The sequence below is a fragment of the Aspergillus wentii genome (genome assembly GCF_001890725.1).
Source record: "Aspergillus wentii DTO 134E9 unplaced genomic scaffold ASPWEscaffold_11, whole genome shotgun sequence".
Classification (NCBI taxonomy): domain Eukaryota; kingdom Fungi; phylum Ascomycota; class Eurotiomycetes; order Eurotiales; family Aspergillaceae; genus Aspergillus; species Aspergillus wentii.
Genome location: NW_024467842.1, coordinates 53,960 through 75,951, shown reverse-complemented (window position 1 = coordinate 75,951; position 21,992 = coordinate 53,960). Strand labels below are relative to the sequence as shown.

The 21,992-nt window shown below is 49.2% G+C and overlaps 6 protein-coding genes across 6 annotated transcripts; 3 read left to right on the top strand and 3 right to left on the bottom strand.

Moving 5' to 3' along the window:
- Nucleotides 1-197: 197 nt before the first annotated feature.
- On the bottom strand, nt 198-1,412 carry ASPWEDRAFT_188466 (uncharacterized protein; the record flags this gene model as incomplete). The annotated part of the gene is made up of 2 exons (XM_040832230.1): nt 198-1,031; nt 1,119-1,412. The coding sequence occupies 2 exons, from the start codon at nt 1,410-1,412 to the stop codon at nt 309-311; spliced, it is 1,017 nt and encodes a 338-aa protein (XP_040683312.1). The 3' UTR covers nt 198-308.
- A 517-nt stretch (nt 1,413-1,929) lies between these two features.
- On the top strand, nt 1,930-2,598 carry ASPWEDRAFT_177820 (uncharacterized protein; the record flags this gene model as incomplete). Its single annotated transcript, XM_040831720.1, has 2 exons — nt 1,930-2,408; nt 2,463-2,598. The coding sequence occupies 2 exons, from the start codon at nt 1,930-1,932 to the stop codon at nt 2,596-2,598; spliced, it is 615 nt and encodes a 204-aa protein (XP_040683311.1).
- A 760-nt stretch (nt 2,599-3,358) lies between these two features.
- ASPWEDRAFT_177819 (uncharacterized protein) lies at nt 3,359-3,853 on the top strand (the record flags this gene model as incomplete). Its single annotated transcript, XM_040831719.1, has 1 exon — nt 3,359-3,853. One exon carries the CDS (start codon nt 3,359-3,361, stop codon nt 3,851-3,853), a length of 495 nt encoding a protein of 164 aa, XP_040683310.1.
- A 995-nt stretch (nt 3,854-4,848) lies between these two features.
- On the bottom strand, nt 4,849-5,157 carry ASPWEDRAFT_81145 (ankyrin repeat domain-containing protein; the record flags this gene model as incomplete). The annotated part of the gene is made up of 1 exon (XM_040839560.1): nt 4,849-5,157. A coding segment is annotated over one exon (309 nt), but the record flags the coding sequence as incomplete, so codon positions are not given.
- Nucleotides 5,158-17,161: 12,004 nt separating this feature from the next.
- ASPWEDRAFT_55547 (uncharacterized protein) lies at nt 17,162-19,339 on the bottom strand (the record flags this gene model as incomplete). The annotated part of the gene is made up of 5 exons (XM_040838228.1): nt 17,162-18,096; nt 18,164-18,486; nt 18,552-18,868; nt 18,927-19,081; nt 19,213-19,339. The coding sequence occupies 5 exons, from the start codon at nt 19,337-19,339 to the stop codon at nt 17,162-17,164; spliced, it is 1,857 nt and encodes a 618-aa protein (XP_040683308.1).
- Nucleotides 19,340-21,265: 1,926 nt separating this feature from the next.
- On the top strand, nt 21,266-21,586 carry ASPWEDRAFT_81308 (uncharacterized protein; the record flags this gene model as incomplete). The annotated part of the gene is made up of 1 exon (XM_040839561.1): nt 21,266-21,586. A coding segment is annotated over one exon (321 nt), but the record flags the coding sequence as incomplete, so codon positions are not given.
- Between the last annotated feature and the right edge of the window lie 406 nt (nt 21,587-21,992).

Here is a 21,992-nt window from a genome sequence, read left to right as displayed (position 1 = left end):
GTACACGTTGATTTCTGTGCTACCAGACAGAGGACCTAATGCTACGTTACGTACCAATAGCCATCAGAATATTTACCTTGAATATACCGTACTGTAGAACAATTGAATGTATCGAAAATGCTACGTCAACCCAATAGCATGGCAACAATCTATTCCGGATGTACTTTTGCTAACTGAACAGAATTGATCTTCACCTTCTTCGACCATCGTGACCCATACACGAATCGCGTTGGCGTTGGGCTGTCAGTTTTTTCACAGCTTTGAAACTGACTGCGCTGTCAAGACAAATGCGCATCCTGGCCAATGATTCAGAGTGCGGCAAGGGCGAGGTTGCACCCAAACATGACCACCGCACAACAGGTTGCTCCCAGGCTGTACCGCCCGGCCGCGCCAGAATGAACAGATTCAACAAAGGGAGTGTTCGTGGGCAAATCCCCAAGCTTGGCCTGGAGAACAAAGATAATGCCCGTAGAGACCAGGAAGCACGCCAAGCAAGCTATACTCAATAAAACAAGTATGGTCCACTTCGCCCAACGGCATTGCGCCCACGAGGGCCGTATAAAAAAAAGCGCCGTAAGCATGTCCACCACGGCCAGCGCGAGCCCGGCCTCCACGGCATGCTGAGCAGCCCCCATGACTTTAGTTACGACCATCTCTCCAAGGCGTTCGAAAGACCGGATGATGTCCCCGAGGAGTGGTAGCTGGGGGTCAGGGAAGATCTGACTGAAGTCTATGGGAAGCTGATGGCATTTTTGGTGGTCTGATCGGTACTGGACGCACATCATCCGAGTGCCGATGGACAATTGGTTGGGCAAGTCGACCCCTGCGAGACCCAACGGGAGATGTGGCGCGGCTGTGGCAATGGACTCGGCGGCACTAGTCACCGCAGAGGCCACTGCGATTCCCTGTGTCTTCATAGCAGTCACACCGTCCTGGGCAGCGCTTTCTACCGTCCCCGGTATGTCGGGCGTATCGGGTGGAAAAGGCAACCCTCGTTGCTCAAAGTTAGTGGCCAGGTGACCCCAATCCATCTATATACAATTGTCAGCATCTATCCAAGGCATTGATGGGGATCATCAGTGTAACAGCATCCCAGTTTAGTGTCCTGCTTCACTTACGGAGATGCTTGCTATCCCGCCTTGTTTCACCGATGGATTGGCCAACAATATGATTGCCAATACGGCAGTCGCCAATGCTCCTACTAGAAGGACAGTGCCGCTTAGTATTCGCGCCCGTCGCTTTTGTAACCCTGTAGCTGTAGTTGTAGCAATAGGGTCTAGGGCTGCGGGGGGATGTCGCGGGCCACCATCACTTGGTACGCGGAGAGTTCTGTATAGATCGTTGGTATTTCCGGTTGCAAAATGAACTTCATGCTGGTTATGATGGGTCTCCAATTGCCCAGTTGCTGCCATGTTGATTGGGATACGGAGAAATGAAGGGCAAGGCGAATTGGGGGAGTGTTGAATAGGTGAAGACACTTTGATCACTAAGACGCTGATAAATACACCGGACGGAAAAGTACCAACACCGTAATATGTGCGGCCGTATCCCTGCCAGTCTGTGATCATCATCCTCCAGAACCAGTTGGAGGAAAGCCATTTCAGTGGGTACTTGATTCCCTGGCTGTTCTAGAAAGAATTGTGCTGTTTCTTTCCAGGCAGTTCTAGGCTAGTGTGCATTGGAGGGGTGTGATGGTGGCGAGGGCAAGCCATGCATAATGCACCCTTGGATCTATCTAGCATCACGTTAATGAAAGCAGATACATGAACTGATGGATTCTATGTTCCATGGTTCAAATCACTTGATAATCTCTATAAAGCCGAATAGATCTACTGCACTGTATATATCTGCTTTAATCAACCACCATCTGAACTATCTTACGTTCTACACTTGACAGTTAGTAGCTACAGGTAGCTCTTGATATCGATCATGGAGAACAGGGTGCCTCCCTCGCGCCCGTCCACCCCTACTGCCGCTTATGACCATGTCGTTGGTTCCACTATTCTGGTGGACATGATTGATTTGTCTCCGCGATCAATGATAAAAAGCAACCCACACAAGCGTGCGAGGTCTCCTACCAATGAGGGACCTGCAGTATTGGCCGCCAAGAGATTGAAAAAGGATCTCGAGCTCACCCCAATCAACGGCCAGACTTTTCTCCATCCGGCGTGTCCTCAGCGCTCCTTGCTTTTCCCAGATCAGGGACTGGTACTGAGATCTGAGGAATTGCAATCTCGTGCTGATCAGATTTTAACAGAGGTGCCTCAGCCCAGTGGGGTTACTCTCAATCTGCTACAGGGATCATCTCGACGCAACGCTGTGGCGCGCCTGATGCCCTCACCATTTCCACGACACACCCGGGAGGAGGAAGAACGGCTGTTCAACGAAATGGCCCATTGGTACAAGCAGTAAGTCTACTTCACATGCGAGAACACCTTCTGGTCTTGTATTAACTGGGTTAGGTTTCGTCTGCAGATGTGGTCGCCGGTCGCTTCCATGATGGGGATCCGCTGGGAACAGGCAGAAGATCTGAGCTGGCAAATGGGAAGAGCAGAGATCGGTCGTCGGATGGCCCTTGACCAGTCCTCGACTTATTAGTAGTAGTTTACCGCCCAGAGGAAGTAGGCACTGTCTAGCAATCAAGATACTGCATAAATAGCCAGTTTTTGTGTATACATATGTACTATCGGTGTGTGTTTGTAATCCAGCACCATAAAATTAGGATATCTGACATACCGGGTATGCTATGTGGACTGGGTACATAGGATCCTCTTGGTCATCGCGGTCCGTCTTCGGTTGAGTGGCTCTGGCTGGAAGCTATTACTGCATTTATTCTATTATAGACTTTCATTCCTCCAAGTAGCTTTGACTGACTGTACAAAGACGAGATAACTCCAATGCGGAGCAACGTCCTGGGAAAACATGGAGAGTGATACATACCAACTTTAAGTCTACCACACGAGATTCACTATCCCCAAACCAGTTTAGTGTACCTCGCGAGGTATTCAATACCGGAAATAAAGTTCTAACCGCCGACGGCACATCCATCTTGGCAAACCTGGGCAAAATGCATTTGTCTTGGCAGACTTGGTTCGCACAATGAAAAACTATGTACAACCAACACACAAGTTACGACAAATATTGTTGCAAGCTTCAAGGATGGCTTTCATTTATCACGTAGCGGGACCTCTCAACTATCTAGTAGTTTATAGTCCCAGTCTCCACCTACAAGCGAACAGGTGATCCTAGACAATATATATCTGTGGTTCCAGATTTTGGAAAGCACCTCAACACGCAGCTCGCGCCTACTAGTTCAACACCGACCCTATCGATTCTTAGCCTTCAACATTCAACGGCAATGGATCCCCCCCCAATCATTATTTCCGACCAATGCGCAGAGATAGTCAAAATTGTGAATGTGATCTATGGCCGCTTGGCTCGAGTGGTGGCCCTGAAATCGGAGCTGAAAGAGGCCTTCGTTGATTTGCATGACATACTTATGCAGGCCTACCAAAATGATTATATGGGAGTGCTGTGTCGAGGCTCCCTACATTTTGTTTCGTGCCTTGTATCAAGGGCGTGGCACGAACAGATTGAGAGCTTGCCGGTAGTTGAAATAGCCCATCTGCATCTTTGCAACGCCCTCGAGCTCTTCTATCAATGTGGCTTGTGCAAACTTCTGGCCTCTCTTTCAACAAAGCAACAGAGTGCCGCGGCTATAAGGGCGGATATCGTTGCACAGGTGTATGCGCAGGAAGCTCGAATTGGCCGTATTGAAACAGACCTAGACTGGGTCATGGTCCTCCAACAGCACCTGCACCTTCTCAAGACATGGCGGGTATTGGGCGCATGAGGTGGAAGGCATTATCTTTTGAAGGCACATAGTTTCAGAGACAGGACTGGACTCGTGTGAGAGGTCTTTGGAAGATAGGTATGAGGACATGGGTCTCCTGGAAGATAATGGGAGGATACCTAAAACTTGATCAAGCGGTCATCCTGTTGTGGACGAAGGACATATAATCCAATAAGCCGTTAGCCGAAGAATTATGCCCTATATCAACCTCAAACCATCTACTATCGACTAAATCACTATTTCAGCGAAATGCAAAAACCTTTTCAAACACCTTTCCATATTGTTTCAAACGGCAAACATATGCTCTGCAACAATGGATGGTGTGGTTACTGCTCATTTATGACATCAATTTCACGCTTAGGAATAAGACACTCAACATACTGAATATGCCATCAATCTATGGGCAACAGGGTCATTCTACGAGCATGACCTATCCGTCCACGGCCAATATGAAGGCCGTTAGATAGATAATCTGACCAATGGTTCAGTATTTACAGAACTATTAGTACACGACAAACTGCAGGGCATACACTGATTAACCTTACATACCAAAGATGACGGTAGAGTCAGATACAGATAATACTCGTGTCCTCTCAGCTTATCATTATGACCTTGGTCATCGTAAAATGCTAAACCAAACCTAGGCAGACAAAATAATTATTACTATACGCCAACTTTGCTCTCTAGCCCTAAAACATGGTAGGTAGATAGATTGAATATGTATTGTATCTATGGCTGAAATACTGTTGGATAAGCTATCTTTCCATGTTCCTAGTCCAATAACCGTGCTTATGTCACTCCTAAGACAGTTTTGACAAGAACCTGCGAAGCAATTAGTCCTAGGAAAATGCCATGTACTCATACAGTAAGTGTAACTTGTACTTACTATTCATCTGGATGTAGAAAACTTAAAACTTTCTGTTTCTCCTAAATAACTTCCACTCGCAATACCATAGAGCCAAACTGCCCTGAAAGGAGTACATCCACCTCTCCCACCATGGGTGCTTCAACTGGTAGCTAGCATTTTTGCTCCTGAGGTAGGCTAACATGGCATCGCGCTCCGCACCTGGATAGCCAGCGTCCATTGCATGCATCAGAGGCGTTCCCCATTCATCGTCTTCAGAATTAATATTGGCACCGTTGTCGAACAAGAGCTTTACAGCTTGCAGTGCACCATGCTCGGCAGCGCAGGATAAAGGAGTCCGCTTATTTTGATCAACAACATCAATCTGCGCACCATTTTGAATGAGATAACCAATGAGGTTGGTGCAATTTGCTATTGCCGCCCAATGCAATAGAGTTCTCCTGTAAACAGGACCTCGACAGTTTAATGGGAGACCCACTTTGAGTGATTCTATTATGTTGTCAAGGTTGCCCCCGCCAGCCAATGACAACTCTTTGATCTGACTTATCTTCTGGAATTCGAGTTCAATCTCATCCGTTGGAGAGATCCGCATGTTGACCATTGCTAGAGTGGATCTGGCAATATATACCGAGGCCTATTGTTGTGCTGTATCAAGGCAGGGAACAAGGTACTGTATATGCAAGTGGGCGATGCCCTTATATGTAGGTTCGCTGCGTCCGGACAAAGTGGCATTCAAACAGATTAATATATTTAAATCTCTGAAATACCAGCACTACCAGCGTGACTCATTGCGTGCGTTTGACTGTACATACACACCTCACGTATGACGGTGCTAATGCCACTTCACATTGTTCTAGCAGTCATTCCAACGACCATTAGCTCCCCAGGTTAGCGCAAATCGAACCTATATCGCGAAGAATCTCCATGATCAGCCGCTCACTGAGCACGAAATGATATACTACGCTTTACTTGCACCTATTGTCTCAATATTTCAATCGACATGGTCACAACTGAGCCTGCAAATGCCGAATCTTATAATGGCAATACACTACACACGACCTGGATTATCTGTTCCTCAGCCGTTCCTATCAGACAATTTACAGGACAATAATTCTTGACTGAGCTGCACCCGCCGTTTTCTCTCCGGTAAATGACAGAGACAATGCATGGGATCAGATATCAGCACCGTTGGTGTAATAATATCTATATTCTCACGAGGGCATGTTCCGCTGTGCGTACCACTTGGAGGTCATGGACAGCGTCTACGTGGAAGGGTCAACCCCCAGCAAATTCGGCAATCCAGTCCCGCTATAATGATATGGTGTTAGATCAGGAGAATTTTCCGTGGTTCCATAACATACTGGCCAACGGTTTTACATGAAACCTGCTGGCCGGGTACTTGGTGTTCTCCGAGACATTCATATCGCTACAGGACTCAGCAGCCTTGCAGCCGATGGCGTCCCAGAATGATGTCAATTCTGCAGTTTATCACTCTGTTAAAAACATGCCATTGTAAGGATTAGCTGCCGCGTGCTGCGTCGTGGGGGCGACTGGATCTACATGGCTATGGTGGCGGTGGAAGGCAAATTATTGCTGGCCCACGAAGCATCTTTTCGTGTAAGCCGTCCGTTTGTGAGAACGGCACGCAGGAAGCTAACATTCCTTCGCAGTCCTGTCTTGATCCATTCTGCCACAGGTCTAGAGAACACCTGCATCAATGTTTACACCGCGCGTGAAGACTTGGTCTGTTTCTGCAAAAGTCACGACGGCAGTAACCGGGGGCTTGTCCCGGTCTGGGAACGATCTTGGTTCTTATCTTCCTTCCTCATCGGCGGTGGTTTCTTCGATTTCGCCCCAGGTGACAGAGAACGGATGAGATGTCCACAATCCGACCGAAGGCAGGTAAAGGCACATGTGCTGGCCAGTTTCAGTTTGATTCGCATGGCGTCACTAGGCAAAGCCTCGACTACAGCAGTTGTCAACTTTCTGTCAACGTTTGCGGTGCAAGAGTGTAGCAAGTCTTGCAGTCCGCTTTATAGTTAGTTTCGCGCTATAGCTGAAAGAACTTCTACATACCTCAAATGCCTAGAAAATGATTCTAGTGAGCAAGTACTACTACGCCCCCTTGCCATTCAAGTGAACCCAAAGCAACCACTGCCGTTGCAATGTGGCGATGCATGAAGGTCCCATAGAACGCATGACGGATTGGCGACGGCGAGTGCACACACACACACACACAAAATTCATTGACGCCCGGCGGCTAAGCCGAAAGGGCAACTATCACTGATCTATCAACACAAGCCATAATGTACGTATGCCGCATCTCCTTCGAGCCCATACATAGATCCTCTTAGTATATGTCCTTTCAGCTGTTAATATCGTAAAAATCCTTGTTGGTTAGTAATTTTGTTAATAGACTGGCTTGAAGGTGGTTCTTCAAGTGTTCAACATCCTATCCTCGGCAGTTGAAGCGCGTCTACAGTCTTTGGCACAAGGTGGTTGGTGTAGGTTAGTTAGGGGAATGGTGTGGTCGCGTTGGTTGACGTGATTAGGCGGCGTCGAGTCGGCCCGTGGCGATTGCGAATCGTATTGAGGCTCGTACTGCCTCCAAATTTGGCGTCCATTACTGACCATCTGAAGGCCATTTTCCTCCTAGGAAGAAGGATATGTTGCCTCGGTAGGTGCTGGTACATTGCAGTATTTCATCGGTGTGACGTCCACTTCCGACATCGGAAGAGGAAGTGCTCCACGGTCTCTTCCACTTGTTCGCATGCACACTGATCTGTCTGTGCGACGTTGATCCGGTAGAGATACATATTTAATCTTGCCATGCCGGTCCGGAGTTGAGCCAGCACGCTCGCTTCTTTCCACGATAATCGATCATACAACTGTCGGGTATGTTTTCCTGGGAGTGCTGCATCCACTCGTTTGGCGTGTCTCCCTACGTCCTCTGGCAAGTCTTTCGTGATGGCTGCTTGGGATCGTGCGAAATTTAAGGTGGTTCACTTCATTCTGGAGACTTGTATTTGTGGGATAGCGTCCTCGTGGGTTGCGGCCCTGGCCTGCTCTTTAGCCAGGCCCAGCAGTTTGTTGTCTTTGCTGGTAGGGACCCAAAGGATGTTGACTCGGTTTCCGTTTCTCCGTAGTCTGTTTATCAACTTGTATGCTTGGCAGACGTACTCCTGGCCGGATTGTTGTCGAGGGTTCCTTAGCATGAGTGCTGCCGCTTTGTTGCTCGTAAGTAGCGTGACTCTGTACCGTTTCAATCCCGTTAGGGTGCTCAATGCGTGTGCTAATGCTGCCAGCTCTCCCGAATATGGGTTCTGCTCTACTCCTGTGCCCAGTGTGACGGAGAAGCTCTTCAGTTTTGATTTTCGATACCGAGGTGGCTGCTTCTGGATCGATCCTCCAAATCCTACCATATTGTTCCGTGATGAACTGCTTACTGCGATCTGCATGCATTCGCCTGCTTCGGTCTCTATCTCTGGGGCTTCATGAGTATCGGTCTGCACTCGTTCCTCCCATAGTGCTAATGTAAACGGGTTAATAGTTTCCAGTGTTTCCATCTTGATATTCCTCAGCGCGTCTGCTACCTGGTACAGCGGCGAACGGTGGAATCTTCTGAATTTCCTGACCCGAGCCGTGTTCCTGCGGAGAGGGTTAGTTTCTGGTAGGGTACGGATGTCCGTCCACACCTTCACGGCTCATCTCCAGAACCGGTTTTCTGCAGTAGCAATGTGAGCCTCCGCTTCTGCTACGCTGGTCGCAACTGTGAGAAATGTCCCTACAATTGCTTGCGTTCCTATCCTTTGGACTCGGTTGATCGGCCCGGTGGCATTATCTTTGAAAACATGCATCCAGACATTAGAGGCGTAGTCCACTACAGGGGTCACCGTCGATGTGAATAGCTGCCGCGCTGTTGAGGGGGATAAACGTCTGAGTCGTCGAAGCTCCATCGCCGCCTCTAGGCCCTTGGATGCTGCCCTCGCCATATGCTCCTTGTATTTGAGTCTTGTGTCCATTAGGACGCCCAAGATCTTGACATGGTCTTTGGGTTCAACGTTTTGTCCCTTGATGGTAAATGGCTCCCGGTCTGATTTGTGAGCCTTAGGGGTGAAGTGTATAATAGCTGTTTTCTCTGCCTCAAAAGTAGCTCCACTTCTCCTTTCCCAGTCGAGCGCTTCTTTGATAATTCCCTCTATACCGTCCCGGTTGCTCTGCGCAGTTGGCCCTATCACCCATGCAGTGAAATCATCCACGAAAAGCAATCGCACCTCCTTGGCTGTCGATTTGTCGTTGTACGAGGTCTGCGTTGAAGAAGAGGAATAGGATCGAGGATTCAATGTTCTTTAAATATCAGAGGCATGGACCAATGAGCTCAAATAACATACACTAGTATGAATCTGTATTAGTGTATACTGTGATGTGCGCTAACCTTTGTGTGACACGTGACTAGCCGCCAAACACCCAAGCTGAATTGGATTCGTCCATATTTGAAGCTTGAGATCTTCAAAAGTGATTTGCTTCTCCGGATTTTAGATTTATCCCTCATGTCTGTTTCAATTCTTACTTTGATATCGATGCACAAGGAATTACAGATTTGTGAGCTCAGAAACCCGAACACCCGAAAAATATACATATTCGACTCATCTCAGGAGACAAAATACCTACTAAATACACTATCTAACTTGATGTACACATCAGGATACTTTCGTATTATCAAAATTACGTTATTAAGAAACATATTATCCTCCTTCGATCCTAGGTGAAACTGAAAGATATTGTTCCCTGGCTTTAAGAGTTTGCGTTGCCGAATCCGGGAATCGATCTGCATCTACTGATGAAAAGGCATGACACGACGAAGTGTACAAGTTAGTAGTCGTAGTATTTAAAGTAATCAGTGCTCACTCGCCCGTAGCTCAGTCCTATGCTACTGGACTGTACAATGTTCACAAGAGGACTGGAAAGAATCTAGAGAATGTCCCTTGGAGCTATTAAATATTGATTTGTCTAACTTCCTTTTATTGAGAAGAGATATTGCCTGTACCTTCGCAAGTTACAGTGGGGGACAGATACGCACCCCCTGCCTATGGCTGCTTCTGGTCGGCAGATCATCAGCCCATATATTCTCCAGTTTGGGTGTCACGGTCTTCAGGTCAAGTACTGTATTCCAGGCCTTCTATGAGGCTCAGCCAGGCTTGTTCAAGTCTGGATTGCCCACGTGATTTAAGGACATGAGCTTGGAACCTACGAGAATATTCCACGACCAGTACCCCTAGCTGTCGAGTATTTCCTTGGTCTTCGCCTTTCTGTGCATATGTAGCGTGAATATAATACCACCAGTATCTTTTGTTATTGGCTAGCTCTTACTTAAGCCTGTTTATCTCTCACTTTTTTTTTTTTTTTTTCTCAACTGTTAGCTGACGAGTTCGGACAATGCTTTGCTGGGAGGAAGGGGTTTGTGGTCGCTACAGGTCTGTTGTTTAAGACACTCTTGCGTGTTGGTGGCTTGGTTGAGCGGTGGCCCACAATCCTGCAGGCCATTTAGGCTACATTCAAGCCCAATATCACTGTGGTATCCCCGCAGTGATGGAAATGGGATCATTTCTTTATATTAAACACTGCCAGCTGCGGTGCTAAGACTTTCACTTCATAACAAAGAAATAGTATTCCTAGAAGGATTTGGGCGCTGCAGTGAACTGTTTGAACATAGTCTCTACACATGGACATTATTACTCTGGTTATCTTTGTGGCTAGTCTGAAATGCCTGGACTGCAATGGAGATCACCCGACTGGAGATCGAAGGTGTCAAACACCCCTTAGCCCGAACCTCCCCCAATGATAGCGACAAATTTGCGCATGCTACAATTGAACATCATGAAATCTAGGCCGAAAATGGAGGCCCTAATCAATGATGCAAGCACACAGAACCTCGATTTTCTCCTGATTCAGGAACCATCGGCTACAGCATTCCGAACATATGTCAATCACAGTGCCTGGCGTCTCTGCCAACCAACATTCACAGATGTGGAAGTACGAAAGAGGAGCCTACTATATGTCAATAGAAGGACCTCCACAGCGTCACACCGGCAGGTTAAGTGCAATCACCCTGATGTCACGGCGGTCAAAATCTGGACAACAGAAACGCAGATGCTGGTTTTCTCGGTATACGTTCCCCCAGCAGACATGTTTGAACCCGCTGCGGACTTTTCCATGCAACCGGTTTTAAACGAAATACAATCTTCCATCCAGTATCACAGCCGGACGGCAAACAAACAAACGGTATTGGTATCAGCTGGCGACTTCAACCGTCATCATCCCGCCTGGGAAGCCAAACCTCTCCACCATAAGTTCATCGAACAGGCGGAGGAGCTAGTCCGCTTCCTCCAGCAACACGAACTATGCTGGTGCCTCCCCCGAGGAACACCGACATTCTGGTCCCTGAGCCACCCCGGGAAGACATCGACGATTGATCCCACTTTAACAGACTCCCCAGCGAGGATGGTCAAATGTCACTTGTACCACGAAAACTATGGGTCAGATCATCGAGCCACCTACTCTGAATAGCCATTTCAACCAGAGCGGAAAGGAAGCCCCAAACCCAGGAGGGCGTTCGACCGGGCGGACTGGCACAAGGTGGGAGGAACTGTGCAGGCAGCCCTGCAACCATGGCCGACAATCACCTCTGAAGCCGACCTGGATCGCATAGTGGACGGGCTAATCTCAGCTACGGTAACAGCGATTGACCAACATATACCACTTAACCGGCCATGCCTATATTCCAAACGGTGGTTCACGCCCGATCTGAAAACTCAACAGGTGGAAGTAAATTGTGCTCGCCGGAAGTGGCAGGAGAGCTGCGCCGCCCGTAGGGTTCGAGACCCCTACTCGCTGGCCCTATTCGAACAATGGCACCGAAGACGCCGGGCCTGGACCCAGACCATTGAAAGAGCAAAATCCTCACACTGGAGAGAGTTTTTAGACAGAGCGGGTGAAGGACACCTGTAGAAAGCCGCGTCATATACACGGCCCCGGGACTCCTATGCAAACATCCCACCTTTGCAATCTGCAAACATGGAGGTCGCGGACAATGAAGACAAGGTTAGGGTTCTGATGGAGTCCTTTTTCCCAAAGATGGCCGAACCCGGTGGCAACACAGCCATCGCACAAAGGGAGGAAATCGCGTGGGAACCACTCACAGAAAACGAAGTCTATAGCGCAGTGAAGAAAGCCAAAGGGACCACAGCGCCCGGGGAAGACGGAATCCCAACACTTGTATGGAAACACTTATGGACATACCTTGGAGAACATATTACCCACGTTTTCACAAGATCACTGGAACTGGGCTATTATCCCAGGCAATTCAAACGGGCGAAGATCATAGTCTTGCGAAAACCACTCAAACCAGATTACTCATTGCCTGGAGCGTACCGACCCATCTCCCTGCTGAACACGCTCGGGAAAGTGCTCGAAGCAGTAATAGCCAAACGTTTGTCATTCTTTACCGAGAGGCACGGGCTGCTACGGGATACTCAATTTGGGGGACGGCCCGGGCGAAACACAGAACAAGCGCTCCTAGTCCTAGTGAACGCAATTGACCGTTCATGGCAAAAATCAAAAGTGATCACACTTGTAGCTTTTGACCTGAAAGGAGCATTCAACGGAGTCAATAAGACAAGCCTAGATGGCTGCCTGCGGGCCAAAGGGGTCCCAACTATAGCACGGCGATGGACCAAGAGCTTCATGGAAGACCGTTCCGCGAGCATCAGCTTCGATGATTTTGAAACGGCAGTGGCACCCTTGCACAACGCCGGATTAGCGCAAGGCTCCCCACTATCACCGATCCTTTTCACGTTCTTCAACTCGGACCTGGTAGACCAACCGGTTGACTTCCACGGTGGCGCATCAGCCTATATTGATGACTACTTCCGCTGGCGCGTTGGCCGGTCGGCCGAGGAAAACATCAAGAAAATCCAGGAGGAGGACATCCCGAGGATTGAGTCGTGGGCCCAATGGACAGGGGCTACCTTCGCCGCAGACAAAACGGAATTGATTCATATTACAAGGAAGAAAGGGGAGCAACAAATAGGACAAGTCACTATGCGAGGGAAAGGGATCCAGCCCTCGAAGACCGCGAAACTCTTGGGGGTGATATTCGACCAAGAACTAAGATGGAAAGAACACGTGCAGCAGGCAGTGAAGCGTGCCACGAAAGTAAACATCGCCATAGGCGGACTGCGATATCTGCGCCCAGGTCAAATGAGACAGCTCTACCGAGCATGCGTTGTCCCTGTTGTGGACTACGCGTCAGCAGTTTGGCACGATCCACTGAAGGACAAAACACACCTCAGGGCCCTCAACACGGTACAGAGGACCGCACTAATCCGAGTTCTGTCCGCATTCCGAACCGTCGCCACGCAGACTCTGGAAGTTGAGGCATATACATTGCCAACGCACTTGAGGCTCAAGCAACGAGCACAGATGATGATCACCAGCCTGTACACCCTTCCGAGTAACCACCCGATACGAGAGGTACTAGAGAGGGCCAGCAGACGAAGCCGCAATGCACGATCAAGATTTCGGTTTCCACTAGCGGAGACCATGAAGACAATGGATCTCAAACGCCTCGAGGCAGTGGAAACTATCAACCCCACGCCGCTGGCTCCATGGGACCCACCGGCCTTTGTAGAGATCGAGATTGAGTCGGACCGAGAGAAGGCCAAAAAGAATGCCGCTACCTTGCGGGCCACTCCAGGAATCATTGTCTATTCAGATGCGTCAGGACAGCAGAACCAACTCGGGGCCGCCGCGGTAGCTCTAGACCAAAATCTGAAAATCGCAGAATCCCGACAGGTCTGTGTGGGGACCATGTCGTACTGGTCTGTCTACACCGCAGAGCTCATGGGGATATTCTATGCCATAAGCCTTGTTCTCAAGGTAGTCCATAAGAATGAGAGGCCCTCACACTCGACATCAAACCGGAACCCGGCAACGATTCTCTGCGATAGCATGTCAGCGCTGCAAGCAATCAGGAACCCATCGAACAAATCTGGACAACGGATCGTTCATGCTATCCTTCAGGCTGCCAGGGAACTAAAAGCTCGAGGGATTCCCCTTCGCCTCCAGTGGGTCCCGGGACACTGCGATGATCCGGGAAATGATGCAGCGGACCAACTGGCCAAGGAAGCAGTAGGACTAAAGGGTACACACCCATTCCGCCGCCTCGTCTCTCGAGAAAGAGGATTCATACGAGATCGGACTCTCAAGGACTGGGAACGAGAATGGACGACAACCAGAAAGGGCGAACATCTTCGCCGGATCGACAACACGTTACCTTCGATCCACGCTCTACGACGGTACGAACTATTAAACCGAAATGAGGCTTACCTACTTGTACAACTGCGATCAGGTCACTCGTGGCACGCCACGCATGCCAAAAAGCGTGGCTTTCGTGAGGACGATGAATGCGAATGCGGAGCAAAGGAAACCGTAGTCCATGTGCTCATGGACTGCCCGAAATTGAGGACCTTACGACAAAAGCTACGGAAGGAGGTTGGAGAAGCTTTCAACGATATATCACTTATGCTCGGGGGAAAGGGTCGAACAAGCTCGGGAGACGAGTCGAGACACCTCTCCCAGGGCAGTATACTGGGCGCAGTGCTACGGTTTGCGGAGGCATCAGGTAGGTTCCGAAGTCGCGGATCCAAGGGACCGCAAGGATACAGCTCCAAGGCAAACAGGCCACCACAGGCCCTGACGAGGCTCTAAGTTCGTTCATATAACATGGAACACTGTAAATAGGCATACAAGGATAGCTCTAGCTGTAGTAGCCTGCATATCGCCAAAGGCGAGAGGTCAGAGTATGAATACAACCAACCAACCAACCCTGTATATGTCAACCAGTGGACGCCAAAGGAGGAGCATCGGCCTTTATTGACGACTACTTCCGTTGGCGAGTGGGTCAGTCGACGGAGGAAAACCTTAGGAAGCTGCAGGAAGAAGACATCCCACGCATCGAAGCATGGGCCCGACGAACTGGCCCATGCTTTGCAGCGGAGAAGACAGCTAATTCACCTGACGAGAAACAAGAAGGAACAAGACCAGGGAGAAATCACTATGAACAGCAAGGTCATCAAACCCACCACAGCAATAAAGCTCCTCGGGGTCATCTTTGACAGAGAACTGCGATGGAAGGAGCATGTCCAGCAAGTGCTCAAACGAGCGACCAAAGTCAATATCGCACTAGGGGGACTTCGACACCTACGACCGGAACAGATGAGACAACTCTATCAAGCCTGCGTGATACTGGTGGTAGACTACGCATCTACCGTGTGGCACAACCCCCTGAAGGATAAGACCCACCTGCGGCAGCTAGCAACCATCCAGCGAGCTGCTCTGATACGGGTTCTTTCTGCCTTTAGAACAATATCTACACAGGCACTCGAAGTGGAATCCTATACACTACCAACTCGGTTACGGCTGAAGCAACGCGCCCAGCTCATCGCGGCCAGCCTGAGCACATTGCCGGAACACCACCCAATCCATGGTGTGGTGGCCCGAGCAAGAACCCGCAGCACACATCTTGGACACCATTGCTACTTCCCGCTGGCTAAGATACTACGAATAATGGACCTCCGCCGCCTGCAAGCCCTGGAGACAATTGACCCCAAACCACTGGCACCATGGCGAGAGCAAATGTTTGCTGAGATCGAGATCGAACCTAACCGAGAAAAAGCCAAAGAGAACGCCGCGACCAGACGGGATATGCCGGGAACTACGGTCTTCTCCGATGCATCAGGCCAGCAGAACCACCTAGGGGCCGCAGCCGTAGCCTTCAACGAAGGACAGCAAGCGTTGGAATCGCGACAAGTCAGCATTGGATCAATGGAACACTGGTCGGTATACGCAGCAGAGCTCATGGCGATCTTCTACGCCATCAGCCTGGTCTATCAAATTACACAGAAGAGGCAAAACCGTTCAGACAGAGTGGAACAACCCGCAACCATTCTAAGCGACAGCATGTCAGCACTGCAAGCAATTCGTAACCCGTCCAACAAGTCCGGCCAGCGAATCATTCGAGCCATACTGCAGGCAGCCTCCGAAATGAAAGCGCGAGGGATCCCAATTCGCCTCCAATGGGTGCCAGGGCATTGCGACGATCCCGGAAACGACGAGGCCGACCGGCTGGCAAAGGAAGCGGTAGGCCCAAGGAAAATGCACTCCTTCCAGCACCTTATATCGCGCGAAAAGGGCTTCATCCGGAAGAGAATTTTCAACGAGTGGAAGAAAGAGTGGACTAAATCTACAAAGGGAGGGCATCTCCGCCAGATCGACAAAACCCTGCCTGTAGTCCGTACCCGAAAACTGTACGGATCGCTCCCACGGAACCGAGCATATCTACTCACACAACTTCGGACGGGCCACTCTTGGCTGGCAACGTACAGGAAACAACATGGTTTCCAGGACGATGACAGATGTGTCTGTGGAGCTCGCGAGACGGTAGTCCACGTACTAGTGGACTGCCCGAAACTCAGAGACCTACGACAACAATTACGGAGGAAGATTGGAGCTGCATTTAGCAACATTTCAAGCATGCTAGGAGGGCAACAAGGTAAGGCAGGTAAGACACAAGACGCTGAACAAGACCGCAGCACCCTAGAGGCTGTACTGGACTTCGCAGAGGCGTCCCAGAGGTTTCGAAGTCGCGGGCCACGGGGGCCGCAGAACAGAACACTAGGCAACTAGACCAACATAGGCCTCGACGAGGCTCCAAATTCGTCAGGAAAGTAATGGTTCAACGTACATGAGGAATGTATATAGAGAGAAGTAGACAGAGATCTCCTGCATATCGCTTTAATTCGCGAGGGGTCAGAGTATGAATACACACACACACACACTGTATATGTCGTCCGACTATAGACTCCCAGTTCCGAGCTGACTTTGAACCCGGGGCACTAAAACTTCACCAACCCCTACATTAGCAATGTTCTCGACAATATTGCTCGGTGATTTTCCTTGATAGCAAGAGATGACGACATCGGGCCTTTTAGCTTCAACCATATGGCTGAACGCGTTCTTAGCAGGTCTCACAAGTATAGAGAAGCTGAATTCCATTGAAAATGTATTTGGATCGTACAAAAGAGCAAAATACACTATAGAATAGCCGAATCTACCAATTGGCCCAGATATGCATTGTACCAAACAAATCACGTCATAATAGACATACTACCTGCAAAAGAATCTTTTTGACTAAGCTGAATTTGATCTTACTTGCCTTTGACAATGTATATATGAATTGGGTTAAAGTCCGACTGCGTGTCAACGTCAGATACTGTATATACAGTTTATCCCTATGTAGGTGAGCTTGATTCGCTAGTTGCGCGTAGGGTGTGATAACATCCGAAAACGATCTACGGCGGATACCAATATGAAGCTTCAAAGTATCAAAAAATTGAGCCGTGCACTATGGCCATATGGTTCCGGAACTCATTTTGACACGATAATAATTCTCCACAAATGGCATCCGGGCAACGAACAGGCCATTCTGCCTGTGTATCATTGATATGAAGGCGGCAGATATGGCGGTAAAGGGAGTAAGGACTTTTAAATGGTTCCAATCGTGTCTTGGCTATGACACACCACAAACATTGTCTTTCACTGAGTCGGTACGGTTGATGACGGAGATTGGTACTCTCCTGCAAAGGGGCCACAACCACAGAGGGAGTCTGTTGTATATGGCTCTGCTGGGCCCGCGGCCAGTACCTCGGTTTTACCTGAGAAAGAGCATTAATCACGGTCACACGGCAGCGACGATTATCTTGGGGTGACGAAGGTGCGAACCGAAACACCATTTCAAACGCGCGGTATTGCTCCGGAGGGGTTGCATTCGGAGCTGATTGGCTTGCAGTTTCAAATGGGAGGCCATGGACCTGCCGCCGAACGTCGGTTACTGGCTGTTCCTCATTAAAGTGAGCCCGAACCTCTCGTTTCTTGGCTCTTTCTGCGGCCCGAACGGCCGCGTGGTACTTATTGCGCCGCTGTAAGGCTTCTTGGTAATCCTGGGTTCCCTTCGCCTTAGAAAGGTTGCCATATTCCATCGCCACCTTGGCCTTGCATGTCACCCAAAGCTCCAAACGACGTTGCACGTCTGGGTCGTTCATTGCTTCTGCCTTCTGTGCGTCTGTCAAGTCAACGGGTCGATCCTTGCGAATGGTTCGACTTTGGCCGCTAGTCATTCGCACCATCTCCCGCTGCGGTGCCAGGCCTCTCCACACGGAGTACACGTCAGCTGGCAGATGATCGGGAGCATAGTTATCCTGATACACAGTACCCGTTCTGTGTTGCATGAGTAGATTTTGTTGCGCTTCACTGATCTCGGCTGTCCGCTGGTCAGTCCTTGACACCGTTCATTCATTAACAAAAGGAAAAGTACTCGGGAACCGTACTGCTACTGTTTACCGCCTCGCCGCCCCCCCGGCGAAACCATTTTGAAGTGACTGTGTGATCGTAACCAGCTAGCTCTCCGAGCCGTCTTAGATGTGAGTCCAGGGTGCTTTCGGTCATATTGAACAGAAAGGCCTCAGGATCAGCAAGCTTCAGGGAGAGTTGGCGCGCGTCCGGGGGAATTCTCAGATCGTATAACTGCTCGGCTGACACAATATCCAGGTCACGAAATGCCGCCTTTCGTACCAACAACCCGAGTAGAAACGTTTTGGGGCACAGAAAAAGGCATGTTTCACCAGGCACCTCGAGTAGGGAAATCGTGGTCCTATGTTCCATGTCAGTCCTCACACCCTGAACAAGTTTCTTGAGCCCGAACATCATGGTACTTGCGTTCGTTTCCGGCGACATCGGTATCGCTTTGTCTTATCCGGCTTTACCTCCACGACAATCTGCGGCCATTCGTGGCAACCAGGATCGGGCAACAGGGTCAAAAAGATATCACAATGCCGGAGAGTGAGCAAAGCCCTCCGTCGGTGGGCCGTCGGCCCAGCCAGTAGCATAAACACGGCAAGCTGCAGTGGATCCCAAGTTTGGTTTCCTGTAGTCCATAGGGTCTTTTGCAGTTCGAAGACATCCTCCGATCGGGCGTGCGGCCGAGGTTTAGGATCGGTCCTCAACTGGTGTCGAATAACCAACCGCTCGCGAACCTGATGCTGTGGTTAGTGGCTGCGACCTATAATATCAACATTAAATGAGGAAACCTACACCTTTCATGTCGTCCTTGATGTAGTCTGGAATGGATAAGCCGGTCCTCTTTCGTCGTTCAGTCGTCCAGACGTTCCAATACGTTTGTAATGTTGATGCAGCATCAATATACTTGCGGCGCTTTGTGATGGTATAATCCCAAAAGTTGTAAAGCACTTTGATCGACATTTCGTTCTGTCTGATCAGCTCGTCTGGGTCACGCTTTGTGTTTGCGCAGAAGCTTATAGTCGTTAATCATTTATAATATCCGCAGCGCACCTCAAGACAGAGTTAGCTACCTACCGACACCATAACCTCCAAACCCACCCTTGGAGCTCTTTGCTCTTGTCGCTATAGTTCCGTCGTTTGATTGCAATTTCGTCCAGCTGATTTTCCTTTTCCAACCAGCATTCTTGATCACTTGAGTCGGACATTGATCCCAATGGCTCGAGACGAGATTCATATACTTCATACAGATTCACGCAAATGGTGAGGAAATGCGAGACGGCAAGGTCATCGGTGTCGTTCTTTCTTTTGGCCAAAATTCCGGTGTATATACAGTACCAAGCCATAGTGCAGGGCAGCAACGATAGTAGACACAAATATCTTTCTAGAGCAATATGGAACAACAGTACAAACTGTATCCCGTGATGTGTTTCTTACCCTCGGGGCTTGTAAGTGAAGTAAACCTACTCCACATGGAGACGGTGATCAAGCGGCCCATGTGGGCCACAACTCGCATTTCAGGGACAGCGTGTCCCGGTCCCTGCGAGTACTTGGGAGAATTTGCCTTCCTGCCAATCATCTTGGACGAGGCATACGAGGCAAATCGCTAATACTACGTTGATAAAGGCTATGGAGTCGTGGTAGGTCCGTTTGTGCAGTCAACGGCCTAAGGATCGTTCGAGATGGGTCCTGTATTGAGCTCAAAATTAATATTGCCTGATTGATCATTTAACCGAGATTAATATCCGTTTTTTAACAAAACTGTTGCGGAGATTTAGTTAGTGGAACTGGCTCAACTGGATAGCGTAGTGGTTAGAAACTGCGCTATTTTATTAGCCTTGCTGTCGTCTTTACCCCGCGAGGTACACTAAGCCGGATTGGGATAGACGATTCCGCTTGATACGTTAACCCGATATTTCGACGATCAAATCCTCGATGGTACGGCTAGGGTGCTGGCTCTCTGCTGCTTTCTACATATTCCGAAGTCTTTTCCACTGCGTGGGAACCTCCCTGTCGCTGTTATATGCAAAAACAATAGCTTTCTACGAGACCCATATCTTAAATCACAGTTTTACTTCTCTTTTCCATCTTTGCTTCAGTCCATCAACCAAACCGGGAACTACATCCGCTTAACCTAATATGGACAGCCACGGCTTACTCCGCGAGGTACGCTAATCTGTATTAGGAATAGTGAATGCTGCGTGGTGCGCTAAACATCAGCGCATCAACCAAGCTCTGGTATGCCAAGTAATCGAGAAGTACCCTAAGACGTTTTCAGTGCTATATACAGTACTAATACTTTCATTGCAACTTTGGCTTGGAGAGCTGCAATTTAGCTTACATGAGCACCCTGGTGGACCGGTCTTCCGACCTTTTTGGAATTGATGGTTATCGATTACACCAACACTCTATTTTAAGACGATAGGAGTATATTCTCGCATTGGATTAGTTTGATTTCGAAAGCAGATATGTGTTCTTGCCCCTTTCAAAGTAGCAACATGCGAACAACAATGTCTTCACTGCTTTCTGCATAGCACTATGGGGCGAATGGAGCCGGAACCCGGTAGGTCTTGCACGCATATGCTTGGTAGTTCTCACGATCCTACAATAAACCCGGATGGAGATGCGCGCGTAAATTGCGAGATTCCGTCGTACCTGGGTGGGTAAATTGACACAATTGCATGGTGGCCGCCTTTAGGAATAGGCTTTTTATAGTTGTTGGAAGTAGGGACTGGAAATAGATAAAGGTGTTAATTTGGAAACATCAATTTTGACCTTTACTGTACATACTGTACATTGATCCTACCTTATGCAAATGACAGACAGCTCCAACTTACGGTTCCGCCCAGATCATCGTCAGGGCTGTTCCCTTCATCTCTCTCCGGAGAGCCTTCCCATTCCACATATTTTTCCAGGTTCTTCATCGTGCAGCAGAATATTCCTGGCATGGATCTTGACCAAAACAGTCATCCCTTCATCATACCGTGATCAATATGGTCCGCTCATCAGCCTCGTTGTCTGTCCTCTTGGTCGCTACCGCGGGAATCTGTGCTCCCAATTCCGACGACAAAGCCCAAGGCTGCTCTCGACCTGTCTCACCCTGGCCGGCTACTCATGGCACCAAACTTCGTATCCATGACCCTACCATCATCAAAGTCAATGGGACCTATTACTCCTACGGTGTGGGCGAACACCTGGTCATCCATGAGACGCCTTTCATGGACGGGCCATGGGAGCAGACCAGTTCCGTCTTGGCCAAAGACAGTGTAGTCCTCAAGGGAGACCGTACCGCCATGTGGGCACCCACAGCCCCCCAAGTCGACGATAATTTCTACCTTTACTACTGCGTTAGCGTTGCGGGGTGTCGGGATAGTGCTGTCAGCGTTGCTACATCCAAATCGCCTGGACCTGAGGGATGGACCGACCTTGGAACAATCATCAACTCCGGTACAGGAGACGGATCTCGAATATCAGAATCGTGGAGACCTCCGCGAAAGCCTTACTAGCTTGCCCTCAGATAAATCATCATTATTATTATCGCTACAGATTGATTCCTGCCAACTAGGGGATGTTTGCTCTGGCGTTTCTTCTGGCCGAGTAGCCCAGCTAACTTAGTAATAGTGGCCATCCCACGCAGCATCACAGGTGCATTGACGATGTTCCTGATCTGAGAATTGAGCCAAGGAAAACTAGTCTAGCACTTTTGTAACAATTCCATGTAAAGTCTAGTACAGTACTACGCTTGTCATACTGGAAACAAAGGATACCGGGATGAGCCGCTACGTATGTTCAACGATTAGCAAAGCTTCGCGGCCAGGGTACAAAATAAGATCGTATTCAGCTAGTTCATCCCCACAGCCA